At 45.3% G+C, this 19,169-nt stretch overlaps 1 protein-coding gene across 4 annotated transcripts in view; it reads right to left on the bottom strand.

The window, feature by feature from the left end:
• The window catches only part of LOC146060510 (bone morphogenetic protein 8B-like), a 62,823-nt gene extending 45,014 nt beyond the window's left edge, over positions 1-17,809 (bottom strand). For all 4 annotated transcript variants that reach the window (XM_083173776.1, XM_083173777.1, XM_083173778.1 and 1 more), the window contains exon 1: positions 16,778-17,809. In XM_083173776.1, the coding sequence (XP_083029902.1) occupies positions 16,778-17,162 (385 nt within the window). In that variant the 5' untranslated portion in view covers positions 17,163-17,809. The remainder of the gene's footprint in view (positions 1-16,777) is intronic.
• Positions 17,810-19,169: the final 1,360 nt, after the last annotated feature.

The following is a 19,169-nucleotide window of genomic DNA, read 5'->3' as shown; positions in this document are numbered from 1 at the left end:
TGTGTACCGGGCATAAGTTTTCAAAGTTATCGATACACCAAGGCATCAATTAATATACCAAATTTCATTACAGTCTGAAACAGTTTGATTTGGTGTGAAATACTATATATATGCCTGCACTCCTCCCTTTTTTCTGCTTTCTGAATCCGCAGGTTTATAATCATTTAATTAAAAAACATTGTTGTAAAATGCAGTCAAATATTAAATTTTTCAGTATAGCTTGTATTTTATGTTTTATTGACTAAAAAAAAAAACAGAGTTACTGAAGATAAAAACTTTACATTTTGATTATTATTTATTATACTTCTTCTATCAGACGGTAACAACTAAAAAATGTGACAGTTTCAAGTTATAAGAATTCAAACAAAATCCATAATTAGGAATGATTATTCAAAGACATTGGGACATTGGGACATTTGCGATGGCACATTTTAAATTGTTGTGCCAAACCCCCTTTCTTCATAGGAATTGATGAAAACATTACACATAGATGAGTAACCAGTGAGCAGGCAGCAAGTGCTAGAAGGGAAATGATTCATGAATCTGAACCATATTGTAACAATGTCACTTTAGGAAAACATCTGTTCTTTACACACAGACTAAAAATACAGTAAATCTTGTATGGGTAATGTATTATAGCCCGCTTCGATACAGACAACAGTACTTTAAACTAAACCCAAGATTATATGTTAGTTCTGCAAATACGGTATGTTTTCTTCAGGGCCCAGCGGGCAACATGCAACCTGGTGGAAAAATATGTGGTAAACTCTGGGTCAGGCTGTAGTAGCAGGTTCCCCTATGTTTAAAGGCTTTAAGGTGATCAAGTGTAAAGCAGTAATGCCACATAGAACGGTTATTTATTTTACGTTTTAAATAGCAAGTTAAGTACCTTTTAAGTATTGCCAGCCCATCCCTGGTTTCATATGAAGTTATGAGACGTATTATACAGGTTGAGAGCATTTTGGATAAGGGATTTTTTACAGTTTTTGGATATATTTTTTTAACATACTTACCTGGTCCCACGGCGTCCCCCGTGTCCACTGTGGCCTTCAGGATTTTCTTCAGTGGTCCCTGGGGTGCAAAGTGCGCGTTTGCAGGCGTGCCGGTGACTTCTCCGGCACACCCATACCCCCGCATAATGCACTCCTGGGACCGCTGAAGAAGATCCTGAAGGCCGCCGTGCACATCGGGGAGACTTGGTAAGTATGAAAAAATGGGCGGGGGGGGGGGGGAGGTGTCACAAAAAAAACCAACATGGTTTTTGGAATATTTCGGATAAGAGATCTCCGGATACGGGAGACTCGACCTGTACTACAATTGAGGAGTGGCAGAAGGAATGTGATGTGATAAATACAGAATGCAACAAAATTGTATAAATATATATATATATATATATATATATATATATATATATAATGTCAATATGGTCATAATGTTGACATTGACCATGGCCCTGATTCACAGGTGGATGGAAATGCAAAGCTGGGCGTAAGCAATTTTGGCTTTCCGTGCAATCAGAAGGAGGAGAACATGCAGGAGATGTCTCAGCAGAAGACTCTCTGCTGCCACTTTAATATCTCTGCTGCCACTTTAATATGCCTGTCCTGTAATGAGCCTGGAATTCCTGAGTACATGCTCTGTTAGCAGCTCAGCAATCCTAATCCTCAGTAAATGGTCAGGAAATATACATATTGCTTCATGCTGGGTACACACTGGTTGAATGACCAATATATTGTGCACACGTTGGCGAGTGTGCACCAGCGATGTATCTGTAAATGAAGTCGTTCACAAACATATTGCAACGGACCCTGCAGCACAGCCAATCACTGATATATCAGTACATTGGGGGTTATTCTGGTTCACTCCTTCTGCCAAATTCTTTCTCAAATGGACAAAACCATGTGCACTGCAGGTGGGGTAGATGTTGTGCAGAGAGAATTAGATTTGGGTGGAGTTTTACTTCAAAGTGAGATCTATATTGCAGTGTAAAAAAAGGGATTTTTGTAAGAACTTACCGTTCGAATCCCTTTCTCTGATATGGTCCTGGTGACACAGCTCAACACTGGGATGTAGGAGGGTCCGAAGGAGCCAGGCACCTATCCTAAAGCTTTAGAGGGTAGGCTCCTCCCCTACTGCATCCCTGGACTCTTCAGTTCAATCTTTCAAAGCCACTGGAATACATTAACTCAGTACAAACGCCTGCACATATTATATGCACATTTTATAACAGAAAAACTGTTAACTTTTAACCATTTTAACATGAACATCATGAAACTTCTGGCATACTTACTGAGCGTAAGGGAGGGATCGCTGTGTCACCAGGACCATATCAGAGAAAGGGATTCGAACGGTAAGTTCTTACAAAAATCCCTTTTTCTCTTTCAATGGTCCTGGTGACACAGCTCAACACTGGGACGTTCCAGAGCCGGTCCTTTGGGAGGGTACGCTCAGGTCTGCAGCTCTCAGCACTGCTCGCCCGAATGATGCGTCCTCCGACGCGAACTCATGGAATCTATAGAATTTGGCAAATGTGTGAACAGATGACCAAGTGGCAGCTCTGCAAACCTGCTCAGCTGTGGCCCCATGTCGGACCGCCCAAGAGGTGGCAACTGACCTGGTGGTATGCGCATTTATTCTGGCCGGTACAGGCCTACCCACTTTGGTGTATGCAAAGGCTATCACAGAACGCAACCACCTAGCAATGGTCTGCTTAGATGCAGGCCAACCAATTTTATGTACGTCATACAGTACCAATAAAGTGTCAGTTTTCCTAACACTCTTCACTCTGTCCACATATATGCGTAAGGCACGCACAACATCCAAAGTCTTCAACTTGTCCCTTTTCTTGGAACCCTCTGGGGGTTGAAACACAGGTAGAACTATCTCCTGATTTAAATGGAAGGCAGAGACTACCTTCGGTAAAAATTGCGGCACTGTTCTCAGAACAGCCCTGTCATCGTGAAAAATTAAGAAGGGAGATTTGCATGACAAGGCTCCCAGCTCTGACACCCTCTTAGCAGATGCTACTGCTAACAAAAACACTAGCTTCCACGTGAGGAACTTAAAGTCAGCCGACCTTAAAGGCTCAAAAGGTGCCTTCTGAAGGCAATCCAAAACCAGTGACAGATCCCAAGGTGCTACTGGTTGCTTGTAAGGGGGTTTTAGTCTGGATACCCCTTGTAAAAAGGTTTGAATCTCCGGTAAAATGGCAATTCTTTTTTGAAAATAGATGGACAAGGCCGAAATCTGCACCTTCAACGACTGAAGGCTTAGGCCCGAAGAAAATCCATCTTGTAGAAAATCCAACATTTTTGATAATTTGAAGTGAGATGTGTGAGCTTTTTGCCTCTCACACCATCTAATATAAGTCTTCCAGACTCTATAATAATTTGCCGAAGAAACAGCCTTTCTGGCTTTTATCATAGTCTGCACTACTGCGTCAGAAAATCCTTTCTTTTTTAAAATGGCGGTTTCAATAACCAAGCCGTCAAAATCAATCGATCGGAATCCAGGTGATTGAATGGGCCTTGTCTTAACAGGTCTGGTCTCAGAGGTAGACGCCATGAATCCACTGATAACCTCTGAAGCCTCGAGTACCAAGACCTCCTTGGCCAATCTGGGGCCACAAGGATCACCGGAACCTTCTGGTCCTGTATCCTCTTCAACAGTCTCGCTAACATTGGAATTGGAGGGAATGCATAAAGAAGGTCTCCCTGCCAATGAGTAGTCATGGCATCCACTGCCTCTGCTAGCGGATCTCTCGTTCTGGCATAGAACCTGGGCACCTGATGGTTGAACCTGGATGCCATTAGGTCCAAATCCGGAGTTCCCCACATTGCTGTGATCTGGTGAAACACCTGAGGATGTAGGCTCCATTCTCCTTCCTTGAGCTCCTCCCTGCTCAGGAAGTCTGCTTCTATATTCTCCACTCCTGGAATGAATATAGCCGATATGGCAGGAACATTCTGTTCCGCCCATAGGAAGATTCTGGACACCTCCCACATGGCCAATCTGCTGCGTGTACCTCCCTGGTGATTCAGATACGCCACAGCTGTGGCATTGTCGGTTTGAATCCTCAAGGGGAGGTTCCTTAACCTGTCTTCCGCTAGGGAGATCACTTTCCAGACAGCTCTCAGCTCCAAGATGTTGATTGGTAACACTGATTCGTCTGCCGTCCACAGGCCCTGCAGCCTGAGATCCAGGGCTACTGCCCCCCAGCCCCTGAGACTGGCATCGGTAGTTACTACCAACCAGTCCCAGGTCTGTAATGACCGACCCCATTGAAGGGAATCTACCTCTGTCCACCATTTCAAGGAGTCCCGAGTGTCCGCAGACAGCACTATCAACTCCGTCTTCATGGACAAAGTGTTTCCTGACCAGGCTGACAAAATGTTCCATTGGAATACTCGTGAGTGGAACCTGGCAAATTGAAGCGTTTCGAATGACGCCACCATTTTCCCCAGGAGTTTGAGGCACCTCCATACTGACAAGCTCGGAGCTCTGAGAATCTCCTGAACTAGGGTGACCAAGTCCCTGGCCTTTATCTCCGGGAGAAATACCCGATGGAGATGGGTATCCAGTATGACTCCCAAGAACTGGATCCTCTGTGATGGTACCAACTGAGATTTTTGTAAGTTTAAAATCCAGCCGTGAGCCTGCAAAAAACTGATGGCCTCTCTCAAGTGACTTTGCAGCAGGATTGCTGACTCCGCCTTGAACAGGAGATCGTCCAAATAGGGTATTACTGTGATTCCCCTGAGCCTCAGCACTGCCGCCATCACAGACATTATTTTTGTAAATACCCTTGGTGCGGTTGCTAGCCCAAAGGGTAACGCCCGGAACTGTAAATGCAGTTCTCCTATGGCAAATCTCAATAGCGTCTGATGTTCCGGGTGAATGGGAACGTGCAGATATGCGTCCTGGACATCCATGGACGCCAAAAATTCTCCCTGGTCCAGACTCAGGAGTACTGACCGTAGGGACTCCATTTTGAAATGGTCTACCCATAGGTGAACATTTAAGGACTTCAAATTTAGTATTGGTCTGAAAGACCCGTCTGGTTTGGGCACCAGGAACAGCGTGGAGTAAAATCCTTTCTTCCACTCTGCCCTGGGAACCGGAATTACCACCCCTTTTTCCAAAAGGGAATGAGCCGCTCTCATAAGAGCTGTGCGCAGGAGCGCCTGCTTTGGTATGGGTGTGGGGATGAACCTCTTCGGAGGGCGCCCTCTGAAAGGGATTTTGTAACCCTGGGTAATAATCTCTAAGACCCAGGTATCCTGGTCTAGAGAAGCCCAAGCGTCCCTGAAGTGTGTGAGACGCCCCCCCACCTTTATCCCTGCCGGGCTTATCCCCAGGCAGTCATGCGGAGGGTTTATCCTCTCCTTTAGAGGCAGGCTTCTTATGGAAAGAGCCAAACTTGGACCTTTGAGATTTGCCCCTGGAGGTCTGAAACCTTCCCCTGAACGACTGTCCCCGAAAGGACGCACCACCTCTAGGGGAGGGCCGAAAGGACGGCCTAAAAGCAGCGAATCTGGATGACTGCTTTGTTGAGGAGGCCGGCAGAAACGTACTCTTGCCGCCTGTGGCTTGTTTTATAATCTCCTCAAGTTCAGAACCAAAAAGTAACTTTCCCTTGAAAGCTAACAATTCTAGGGCCTTTTTGGACTCATTGTCCGCTTCCCAAGCCTTAAGCCAGAGTACTCTCCTGGCATTAATAGAGACTGTGGACACTCTGGTAGCCATTTTAAGAGCTTCCTCCTCTGCTTCCACCGCATATTCTGCCGCGGCCTTAATCTTTTCTGCTACCAGCAAAGCACCAGGGTCAGCCTGCAGCATGGTGCATAACTCACCAGCCCACTCTATAATGGCCTTAGAGACCCAGGCTGAAGCAATAAGGGGGCGCAGGGTAAACCCCACCCCTTCAAAAATAGCTTTGAGGTTTCCCTCGAGCTTTTTATCCACAGAATCTTTAAACGCTGCACCACCCTGTACAGGCAATACTGTAGCTTTTGATAAACGTGCCACAGAAGCATCCACAACAGGCACTTTTTCCCAGAGTTCAGAATGAGACTCCGGCATGGGGTACAGACTAAGGAATCTTTTAGGCATCTGTAGCCTCTTATCTGGGGTTTTCCAAGCCCCTTCCAATAGTTCCTGTAACCCCTCATCTGAGGGAAAAGTAACAGCCTCCTTCCGCTGTCGCTTAAAAACACCCTTAACAGGGGTCTTATCCTCAACAGACAGTTTTAACGCCTGCTTAACAGCTACAATGAGATCCTCTATACCTGCAGCAGAGGTCTCTTCAAAATCATCACCCTGGTCCCAGGGTGTGTCAGCATACTCTCCTTCCTCCTCCTCTAACACATTAGGCATAGCATAAGACCTTTTAGGGGTCCCTGCAACATCATCCATTTTGTCCAGTATTTCACTGAATCTGTTGATCCCTTTAGCAGTATCCTGTATCACTTGAATAAGCGCAGGATCTGCCTGGGTAAGAGGCAAGGAGCCAGACGACTGCTGAGATGATGGCATAGGTCTCTGTGATTCTACCAGCACATCACTCTGCCTGTCCAGAAGCTGCACCAAAGCGTTTACAGACCTGCCTAGGGCACTGGCCCACGCAGGTTCACTCTGCTCTGCCCTATGGTGTTCACTGCCCATGGGTCTCACATCAGCGCAAGTAATGCATAAGCCCCCCTTGGCCATCTGCTCAGGGACAAACTTTTGTGTGCAAACATTGCACGCGCTCAGTGCACTAAGGGCTCCCTCCCCCAAAACCACAGCCTGATGCTCAGACATGATGCCAGTGAAAAATATATATATATCTCAATATACACAGTGCAAACAATTGTACAAGCGCTTATACAAAGTCAATGCACCCAGTCACTTAGCTGTCTGTAGGTTTCAACTGCGGGGAAGCGATGCCCAGGAAATCCAAGTCACTCTGCCAGGATCAATTAGCCAGCTCAGCTCCGCTGCAAGCGTTCTGAAAGGCGCCAAAGTCAGAGTGAAGGAAGAGACCAAAAGTCCCTGCTGCTGCGGGGTCCGTGACCTCTTGGCGCCAACCACCCCCAGCTAGCCGCTCCTTAGGTAGGATTTCCTTGTTCCAGTGTCTCCCCCTCAAATGGGGACCACTTGGAACATGCCTGTCACAGCGCTGCTGTCCTCTCAGTCAGGAGCTCAGCGTGTAAGCTCCGCATAAAATGGCCGCCGCCATCACGGAGCGCCTGTCCCCCATGATCCCCACCTAAACGTGGAGCCGGTTTCAGGCTACTCCGGAGCCCAGGCAGCCTCTTAATAGAGGCTATGAGCGCAGCACAGGGAGACCAGACAGTGTCTACCCTGTGCACAGATAGCTGACAGGACGCGCTTCTGTCAGCTCCTGCTGCGCTAGCAGTGTGAGGATTCACTATGAAAATCCTCACACTGTGCCTACCTAGCTAGGGTAACAGTTAATAAAATAATAAAAATCCCCTAACTACTCTATTTCTTCGGCTGCTCCGCAGCCCTTTAGAATAGCACCCACTCCAGTGGGCACCTAACACGAACTGAAGAGTCCAGGGATGCAGTAGGGGAGGAGCCTACCCTCTAAAGCTTTAGGATAGGTGCCTGGCTCCTTCGGACCCTCCTACACCCCAGTGTTGAGCTGTGTCACCAGGACCATTGAAAGAGAAATAATGTATTTTTCCTGCACAGAAACAATATAACTCACCCAAATCTAATTCTCTCTGCACATTTTACATCTGCCACCCTGCAGTGCACGTGGTTTTGTCCATTTAAGAAGGAATTTGACAGAAGGAGTGAACCAAAATAACCCCCATTATGCTGTGTGTACCGGCGGTTGTATTCTTTATTCAGAGCCAACTGGACGGGCGCATGTAAACGCTGACCCAGTCATGATGTCAGCCACGACTCGCCGGGCCGACAATTGTTAAGATGATTGATGATTGGTAAATGTGTATGCGCTTACCAATCATTAGATAAGATGGTGGATCAGCCAAATGGCCGATCCATCGTCCTAGTGTGTACCCAGCTTAAGAAGCTTGAGCAGTTCAGGGTGCTGGAGAAGGAGCCTGACTGTGGCCACAATTATCCTCCTACAACTATAATAACCACATTGACAAATTGACATTAAGTAGCTGCTTGCCCAAGTAGCGCCAAAAGGAGCAGTCAGTGACAATTAGTTGACGTAGAGCAATGAAATCCCAAAACTGTAAGTGGAGCTGGGTGGTATAGTGAGCTTATATCATCACAAAAGGCATGTGCAGCTTAGTTATGTTATTTATCTTAACTAACTCCACCCAAAACAACATTTTTGGTTTTGCGTTATCCTTTAATTATATATATCCTCTCCGAAGACAAATGGGTCTATAATTAGTTGTGTTACAGCTGCAAAGCTCATGGCTGTATTTACCAGAGCCGGCCTTAGGCATAGACAAACTAGGCAGTTGCCTAGGGCATTTGGAATGCCTAGGGGCATCAGCAGCTTCTGCTGATTAAAATGATATGCAGCATGCCTATATTCTGTGTGTGAGTGAGGCTGTATCTGCATATGAAATAGTGTATTCTTTGAAATCACTGTAACATAGCATTCCGTATGCAGGTACAGCCACAGTCGAACACAGAATATAGGTATGCCGCATATAATTTTAATCATTGGAAGCTCCTTGTGTGTTCTGGTCACATAACAATGCAAATAAGATGAATTTTCAGCAAAAAAGGCACCCAACGTTAGCAGAACTGGCCAGGAGCTGCATGGCCTATTGAGGCAAGATGTATGAGGAAACATCTGTATCCAAGCAGAGGCAGAGGTCACAGTGTTAGCAGCTGTGCGAGTGCTGTCTGCGGGTGGGTTGGTTGTGCAATAGTGTTCAGCATATGTGTAAGGGGCATTATGTGTGTCATGTATAAATGCATTAAAAATGTGCGACATATGTGTAACAGGCATTACGTGTGTCATGTGTATAAGGGCATTAATAATGTGCAACATATGTGTAATGGGCATTATGTGTGTCATGTGTATAAGGGCATTAATAATGTGCAACATATGTGTAAGGGGCATTATGTGTGTCATGTGTATAAGGGCATTAATAATGTGCAACATAGGTGTAAGGGGCATTATGTGTGTCATTATGTGTATGAAGGGCATTATGGTTATAAGGACATTAATAATGTGTAAGGGGCATTACTGTGTGGTATTATCAGGGGTGCCAAGAGAAAGGGGTAGGGGGTACAAATTACCCAGGCCAAAGTCTGATGGAAGGGCCCAGTGGGGGCGCCGGGCCCCCTCCCCTTAAGTGACAGCAGAAGCTGCAGCTCTTCTCCTCTGCCCAGCACACACTGCTTTGTGCTGGGTTGCAGTGTGGCCATGGAGGTGCTTGAAAAACAATATTTTCTCAGGATTGTTTTCTAAGGGTATAATGTGAATAATGTGAGGAGTAATGTATCTAAGGTAAAGTGGTACTACTGTGTGATGTAACGTGAATAAGGGACACCATCACATGATATAATGTGAATAAAGTTGCACTACTGTGTGGCATAATTTGAATTGGGGGTACTATTGTGTGGCCATGCCCTTTCCCAGCAAGAACACACCCCTGTTTGGGCTGCGCACCGAATGTGTGCGCTGTTTCTATTTAAAATATTGCGGGTAGGAGCACCACAATGATGACTGCTATGATGAGGGTTGATGGTGCTGGGAAAGGGGAGCAGGGTCAGAGGCGGAACTAGTGGAGGTGCTAGGGGGCACCAGACAAAATCTTGCCTAGGGCATCATTTAGGCTAGGGCCGGCTCTGGTATTTACCCTCTATTGCGCCTACAGTAATGGGACGTATGCAGATTTGAAAAAGGTAAATATGTGCTGTATTTACAAGGTCATTAAAAATGTATATCTCTTATATATGTTAATAAAACATATAAAAACATTAGAGGTCAATTTATAAGCTGGAATCCTGCTTAAGTTCTATATAGCTGTGCCAAACAATAAAATTAAAGTCCTAAAGAATCAACAAACAAAAAAAAAGCTTCTTTCTCACATTTGCTTTCTACTTTAATATCGGACGTTTAATGATCATAAATGATACTGTAGTGAATGTCCAACCCACACATTGTCAGCAGAATGTATTTCCAGTTTTGTAGGTTTTCCCTACTAAAAATGACACATCTGTAATTACTGGTCCAAGCTTTCTTTTTCTCAGACACTAGATTAAAAGGAACTCTAGAGTGATGAGCCACATCACATATTCGGAGTCCAAAAATAAGTGCAAGAAATGGATTGAGCATTGTGCCAGGAAATGCAGGCCATAAATATCACTGATTTATATAGATTAACAAGTGCTGTTTGTGCCATTCCGGATTTCCATAAATCTACGAATAACTGAGGGGCTGGAAGCCAAAGTTTGACCAGGTTACAAAATGTCAATGGAATTTACATACATATATTGTTTGGGTTTTTTTCACTTCTTGGATTATGACAAAAGTTTAATTCAGTGTATCTTTAAGTTTAAACTAGTGTCCTATCCTCTAGTAACCTATTTTGAATTTCTGGCATTTAATTTTTTTTAAATATTTGTACAGGTTGAGTATCCCATATCCCAATTGCTGGGGAACAGAAGCATTTTTGGATAATAGATTATTATGTCTTTTGGAGTATTTTTATAATTCAATGAGGTTTCTTGAGAACTAACCCTCCCCATTAGTTTCTAACCCTAACCCTGGCACCCATCTTTCTAAACCTAACTGCTCCGCAGCCTAACCCCAAACCTCCTCCCTGCGCAGCCTAACCCTAAATCACCCCACTAATGTCTAAACCTAACCCCCCCCCCCTTCCCCGGTCAAATAAAGGTGATGCTCCTTTACTATCTGTTCAGCATCGCAGCAGTTTGGATTCTGGTGCCAGCAGCCTAGTTGATGTCAGTATACTGTATTGAAGGCCAGCATGATGGCCGCATCCCCATCCAAGTACTCATTATAACAAAAAAGTGGCTTGCCCGTTCATTACTTTGACCAGAATACAATACAATTCTCTTCTAGCTAAATTAGAACTAAATCAATTTTTTGGATTAAAGAAAGTGCACATTACAGAGCCTTTGCCTCAGTTTCTTCATTCCTGGAAAGTTGTTTTGCACCGAGAGATGCATGATGGGTTCGGTGCTCAAACTTTGCCATAACCAAGCTTGCTGTAGAGTGTGTTCTGCACAGATGCCTTGCTTATCGAGAGTACAGCAGCAATTTCACGTATGGTGATAAGACCAATGAGATCTTCCACAGCCAAAATCGTGGCAGGGTTGGTGAGAATGTGCACCTGCCAGGGCCGTGACAAGTCCTTGATGTTTTCGCATTCCACCTCATAATGTTAACACCACCGGAATATGGTGCACCATGCAACTCTGCTCTCCGTACACCTCCTAAATTTCTGAAGCATGCTCACCTTTGGCGCAAAGAAATTGGATGACAGCTCTTTGCACTGATTTGGAAGAATCCCAAAATAACAAAACAACTTTCCAGGAATGAAGAAACTGAGGCGAAGTCATTTACTACACATGCGCAACTGGAAAAAACGCCACGCCATTTATCAGCAAACACATTAACCCACTGGGATTACATACAATGCTGCTACAGCAAAAGTGTACCTTTCATTTGGACACACCTGACACATATATAATAATGACGGCACTCACAAGGCTTTACAAGCAGAAGTATTCTTTATTCCAACATGTTTCAGAAAAAACTCCCATCATTCCCTGACGACAGGAATAATAGGAAACATGTTGGAATAAAGAATACTTCTGCTCGTGAAGCCTTTTGATTGCCGGAATTACATTCCTAGCTGTTATGGGATGATTTACAAGACTCAGCCGTCTGTAGAATCTGCATTGAACAGTTGGGTCTCATCTCACAGGCCAGCAGCAGCTGCAGGTGCACCCTCATTTGCTGCAATGCAGGCTGACAGGTTCTAATGGTGAGCCATCCTGTTATCTATTGCAGGTGTTATCAGGGCTTCTGAGATGTAGCACGATAATTATGCAGCAGCAGCAGCAAGTGCACCGCAGAGCTCCATTGGAAGAGCAGCTTGGATCCTGGTGGCTGTACATGCAGGTGCCCCTTTAGAGCTTAGAACCCGGAGGCAGGCATCTCTGTTACCTCTTGGAGTTATGCCCCTGAGGGTATAGCTAAGGGGTGGACATGGGGGAACTTCCTCAATCAGTGATCAGCAGAGTTAGGCACAGGACTGCCATCAGAAATTGTGGGGCCTGTGACTGAAAAAATAGCTAAGCCCCCTGATGTGGGGTAGGCGAGGTGGGGGTGGGGGGGGGGGAGCTTTTATTAGATTAAACAGCATACCAACATTGTTTGAGTTAATACAATTCATGTAAGTATGTGATTAAAAAGAAGCAATTATAGAGTTGTACTTTCAGCAGTTCTTCCCAGTTTTGCAACACACACTAGCCCAGGAAGAATGTGGGTGGGAGGATTGTGGTAACCTGTTCTTTAGAGTAACCAGAGTCACCACAAGAAAATTATAGGCTAATCATGCCAAGATATGTTGCTTGGTTCTCTGTTTGCATAATGAGTGCAGGTAAATATATAACATTTGGTCATTATAATCCTGCTATTTATGGCAGAAAACTTATTTGAAACATACTGTATATAGCAATTTACTATAGTAAGAATATTATATTATCTAAACACTGAATCACTGAAGCAATGTTCTATTGTGACATATTGATTGCCCATACTTATGCATATAGTCCTCATTATTATTTAGGCCACTTCCTATCAACTTCTCATTTTATCATGCCTAGTTCCACAAGTGCCCCCCCCCCCCCCGCGCGCTATATAGCAAGTAAGAGACACCCCCGCTATATAGCAAATAGGAAGAACCTTTCATTCTCCCAGACATACTCAATCACATAGACCCATAAATCACCATTAACCATGGTTTAAAGTGAGGGGGGACAGGGTGGAACTGAGTTCACTACCTCTAATAGTGAGGTGGAACATTTTTACCTCCACATTGGCCCTGCATGATATTTCTCACAGAAAAGCATTCTAGTTTTCAGGGGGATGACAAAAATCCTACTACTGGCCCTGTCAGAGAGAAATGAGTTCTCCCAACTCTGCATAACCACTTTATGCCCTGCCATAAACCATAGTACAAAGCTGGAGGACATCTCCAGTTCTTAATAGCGCCCTCCATACTGAAACCGATGAATGCTGGTGCTTTACTAGCATTTTGCCATTCATGTATTTTATATTGAGGAGAGTTGTTTTAAATTCTCCATCATCAATGGATTAAGGAAGGTACAAATACAACGAGACTGTCTTTATTTTATATTTACGGAGTTTTTAATGTTAAAGATAAGTTCTCTTTTTTTCCTTTTGTTTTCTTGTTAGATGAGCAAAGGGTCTATTCTAAATATATGACCTCTATCTTATTTCCAGTCATCTCTTGCAGAGTGCATGTAGCATTCATCTAGCTTGATACCTTTGGTTGGCCAGAAAAATGTGCCTCACAACTTGATACCAGTAACGGAACAGATTAGGAAATTCACTTTCCTGCTTATCTATTCAAACCTCTTTCTTGTGACAATGGGGACAAGGCAATGGCAAGATGTGGCAATTGGGACAAGGACTGCATATTCCCAGGCAACTGAAGATGAAATAGCAGGAAAGGGAATTTCTTGATACTCTCTTCTGTCTAGGGCACATCCACTACAATGTTAGCACCCTGACGGAATGTTTAAATATATACTAGTTAAAAGCCCATAAAAATGACGGGTTCTGCAATGTACTTTCACTTTGAGCTGTGACTGTTTTACTTTCACTTTGAGCTGTGACAGTTTTTAGATCAAAAACTCTCCACCCCACCCCCAGTCCCTATCTGCTCCTACCTCCAATCTCCGTAATCACAGCTCCCTCTCTCTATATCCAGCAAGTTTGAAACAGATCAGTGTTAATGCAAAAATTGCTTTCACTTTCAGTTATGACATAATTTAACACAAAAAAGAGGAATTAAGTCCACTGAGTGGCCTCTAGTGATCAATGGAGTACTTAGGAGTAGCTAGCCTGATACACAGACAGACAGACAGATAGATAGATAGATAGATAGATAGATAGATAGATAGATAGATAGATAGATAGATAGATAGATAGATAGATAGATATTGCATGTACAATAACATGAATGATCTATTTTATGAAGACCACAACCTGTAAATAAGGACCATGAATTGGGTTACAGGAAGAGCCTGTAGAAAATAAATATGTTTTGCATTCATTGCTATCCGACTGCTGCAACTGAAGATACAACAGTGGATCACCATTGTAACCAAGGTTGTAATGATTGCAACCAGTGGCGGCTCCAGAGGTGCGGCTGCAGCGCATTTAAAAATTCAAATAGAGGCGCTCACTAACTGCCAGTGAGTCCTGGCAATCTGACTAGATTTACCGCATGCAGTCAAAATCTAGACAGGCGATGGCGATGCACAGCCATCGCTATGAGGTGATGTGTTTCTTTTTAAAGCAATGTCGACAGATCGCTTAGAAATAAGGGAAAAATTGTCCCATGTGTATGGAGATGAGACTCTATAGGCTTAAAGAAGCTTTCATCATCTATAAACTAATGTGGCCAAAATCTGAAAAAGCTTCAGAGTTTGGTCACTGTGACCTGTAGTTCTAATTATGTAAAATATCTAGCATTAGGCTTTTAGTATACAACCACAAGCCATAAGATTATAAAGGAACTTTAGTTTCTACATACCGTAATTGTACAACAAAAAATCTTGATAAATAGGCCCCCTAGTGTTTGGTGTGGCTAGCAAGCTGGCCCTTCTATAGATGTTACTCTCTGTACCTAAGAGGGAAGAGCTTTTGGGTGGGATGCTGTAACATCTGCGCCCCCGGTCCGCCGCACATCGCCGGCTACCGTGGAGATAATTATCGCATATGCTGTAAAATATGTGATAATTATGGCAAAGGACAGCTCTTGCGTTAAGAGTTGTCCTTTGCGATCTGGCCGGCAATGTGCAGCGGGTCCCGGCGGCTACCCCCTCCCTCACCCAGCCTGGATGCTGCTGCTGCAGGGCGGCCTCTCCTGCTCCTCCCTGCACCCTGAAGAGGATTACAGTGCAGGGAGGAGGAGGTCACAGGTCCGGGCAGCACAGCACTGTGCTGCCCGGACACAGTTGAGAGGGGCGGTCGTTGCGGGGCAGCGGTGGGTCGTGGTAGAAGCCCATGGGCTTCTATGGGCTGTTGCTGGCGATGCCCCCCTGTCGCGGTAACCCAGCGGGGGGGGGGGGGGGTAGAGAATCCAGGGCCAGTGCAAGGCTTCTCAACAGCCTAGGCAAAAGTTCAACCTACTGCCCCCCCCCCCCCATACTGCCACCAATACCCACTTTCCAACACCTTAAGGCAATACTTGCCTAACATTCTGGAATGGGAGTGAGTCTCCCAAAATTAGGTGGTCCTCCCAACCCCCTGGGAAGGTGGACATGTCCCCTGCTTTCCCTGTAGGCCCCCCTTTGCCACCCACAACAGAGTACAAGGAGGAGGGGGCAGCAAGGTAGGGAAAAATGCTCCAAGGGAAAGTATGGAAGTGAAGTCTTTGAGGTTCCACAGCCGCCACCTGCATTAAGTACAACAAGGATCCTCATAGACATCATTGATTTTTTGATAGGCAGACTTGGTGGCGCCCTAGGCAGCTGCCTAATGGTACAGCCAGCCCTGGTATATATACAGGGGCAGAACTCTAGGAGGCAATGGAGTTATCTACCGCCGGGCTCCTGCTCCCAAGGGGGCACCTCTCCTTCCCTTTGAGTTTGAATCAGTTAATTGAAAGCAGTTGATATTGCTAATGTGGCTTACTTTCCCTTCTAACATCATTTTTGTAAGTGTCACACTCTGTACTAGGCCCATGACCTTACTGGAGACAGACACCTTACTGAATGAGCTATCTGGGGGGTTACCAGTACTTACCTTGCCTCCGGGCAACTGGGATGAAGTTAACACCACTATATATATGTATGTTAATGTATGAACTAGCAGAGAATTACAGGCTCATGATAACATAATAACATACAGCAAGCTTAAATGCTTTGATCAACGTATAAATACACACAGATTTTCAGTATAATATTGTTAGCGTCGATAAAGGGGTCGAACCTATTGCGTGCAGATGACTCGCGAGTGTGAATCATCACGGCACTGGGCGCACTTTATGGCGGGCTGAATTTGCTTAAAAGCCCGAAAGGCACTTCGCACCTTTCGGACCTAATAGGATCGACCCCATAGTCTTTATCTCTAAAAATATAAAATACACTATTTAGGAAACAAACTGGCAGCTAGTTGATAAAACTGTAAAACAATTAAATACATTGTATAAACATATATTTATTGTATTATATTAGCATGTTCTTATTGTCATGCCATTCATGTACAGTAACTCTCATTTTATATATATATATATATATATAATATATATATATATATATATATATATATATATATATACTTGCCGCAGTCAGTGAGACTGTGGGACAAGGTCGACCAAACATCTTAAATTTAGAATAACAAAACTTAGAGAGAGTTTAAAAAGCCCAAAATAATTACTAGTCAAGACTAAATAAGTTTGGTTTCTTTCTACTTGAAGTTATATGCAACATGTGTGTCATAGTTTACTACTTCTATGAGTTTACTACTTCAATGCTGCCACTGTATTCACCTCAAATATATACATACTGTATATAACCAAACCATGACAATGGCACTGCTCACCCATGTTGACGAAGCTCATGACCGTGTCAGCCTCGCTGATGACCGCACCCAGCGGGGGGCTCTGTGTGCTCAGGGTGGTGAATACGGCCCGGGAGACCCCCTGTGGCCCGTCCTCCTCTTCCTCGCTGCACATGGCGTGGTACAGGTCTAGCATGAACAATGGTGCTGAGGATGGGAACTGGCCGCCGCTGGCAGGTCGCGGTCTCCCTGGCAACCCCAGGATGGACAGGATCTCCCTCTGCATCTCTCGCTTCTCCCGGCCGCTCAGCTTCCGCTGGATAAAGCTGGAGCGGAGGTGATTTCTCACGAAGCTGCCGTCGGTCAGGTGCCACAGGCAGCCGGCCACGCACACCAGAAGCCACATACGGCCACAGGACTGTGACATTTCTTCTGCCCAAAAATGTGACAGTTCCAAAAATGATATTGCAGTCTGAATATGAGCTAAGCAAATGACACTGCAGCAATGTAGACACAAAATGCAACAGGAAAATAAATTAACAATAATGAAAGTTGTATATCATCTTGTTCCAGGCACAGGCAGTGCCATTCCTACTAGTTACTCTGCAATGGGCATAGATGTGAAGGTCGAAGCGCCCCTAAAGGAACTTATAGAAGAGTTCAATGAGGTTCCCCCGCCGGGCGCCACTGCCCTGCTGCTGCTGCCTCTCACATGCAGAACAGAGCAGCCTGGCACGAAAAGCACGCGGCTAGAAAATTAGCCCCTTCAGTCCCACAGAATCGCAGCAGGTAAATCTCGCTGAGCACGGAAGCAAAAAGAGAATTCTTGGCAGAGACGGCTTCCAATTTCCCAAAGCGATTGGCAGCTTCCTAGGCTAGGTCTCTGGCTGCGCTTCTGTCTTTCTGTCTCTCCGGCAGAGCTTGCTGCTCCTGTACTGACCGCTAGGGGACCCCCGTCCTCCCCCATCGCGCTGCTACTTGGCAGGTTACAGTGTAGGTGTAATTATCCTGTAACCTATCTGTGTCTGCTGCTGCTGCTGCTATTCGGGCAAAACTCTTCTTCACCCGTGCTGAAAGCTGCTGAAATCAAGAAGAATCATTGATTACTGGACAGCAGACTCGACTAAAATGTTCCTTTTATCAGATAATTTTATGTTTAAACAATTCAGTCATTGAAAGTGGTCTATAAATGATTATTCTTATTCTCAGTGCGTTGTAAGGCTTCTTAGCACCCTAGGCAAAACATCAACCTACTGTACCCCCCCTCCTTCTATACTGCCAATACCCACTTTTCATCCCTTTAAGGTAGGGCTGGGCAATTGCGGCCCTCCAGATATTGAGGAACTACACATCCCAGGATGCTTTGCATTCGTTTTGCTATGTGGCCATGCTGAAACTGATGCAAGGCATGCTGGGATGTGTAGTTCCTCAACATCTGGAGGGCCGAAATTGCCCAGCCCTGCTTTAAGGCATACTTGCTTAACGATCTGGAATAGATGCTCCCAAAAATCGGGTGGTCCCCCTAGCCCCCTGGGAAGGTGGGCACGTTCCCTGGAGGCCCCCTCGAGAAGGCAGCAAAATAGCAAAGTATGCCCCAAGAGAAAGAATCGAGGCTAGGCGTTAGAAGTTCCACAGCCATCACTTGAATTAAGTACAACAAGTATCCTCATAGACAACCTTGATTTTTCTGGGTGGCGCCCCCCCCCCCCCCCCCCCCCAGATCCCAGCGTCCCAGGCAGCTGCCTAATGGTAGAGCCGGCCCTGATTATTCTTGATCTACATAGCGCCACAAGGGATCTGCAGCGTCCAATTCGAGAGTAAGTAAACAAGTAAAGCAGAACAGAAAAAACAGTGACTACAGGATACATAAACAGCTGCATCAGAAGACAACACAGAAAAAAATAGAGGTGCAGGGTTTGGTGACATTGAGGGTACTTTAGTTAAGGAGCCCACACAACTGGTGTGTGTCAGGGCTATCTCCCAGTCTTCTGACCGTTGCGTCAGGGAATTGAGATATTTGTCATGTCTAAAATTTAAATCCTAGATTCCCAGCAGGGATCTTTCTTACAAGCTCAATGTCACCTATCCACCGATGGATGACCGATCATTGTAGCTTCCAGCAGATCAGAAGATCTGGTACTTGTGTAGTTTTACGGCGCAGGCTACACTACATTTTCAGCTTAGGCTAAGCTACATTGTCAGCATAGCCCAATGGCTTCCTAGCGTAGTCAGCGTAGTGTCCCAGTCAGGCAGCTAGTCACCATACTGTCCCCACGAGATGCAGCTCTGTCCCTGGCAAACCTAGTGAGCGCCTCTCACACAGTACCGGTAACTGCCAGATCCCCTGTGCTGGGGGACACTGGCGCAGAGGGGATCATGCGGGCGCCAGCAGAGAGGCGCTCCAGACGCTTGTGCATCTCAGACGCTTGAGTTT

Source organism: Crinia signifera, chromosome 2 (genome assembly GCF_055691185.1).
Source record: "Crinia signifera chromosome 2, ASM5569118v1, whole genome shotgun sequence".
Taxonomy (NCBI): domain Eukaryota; kingdom Metazoa; phylum Chordata; class Amphibia; order Anura; family Myobatrachidae; genus Crinia; species Crinia signifera.
Note: the sequence above shows the minus strand (reverse complement) of the source record. Positions and strands in the feature narration are given on the sequence as shown.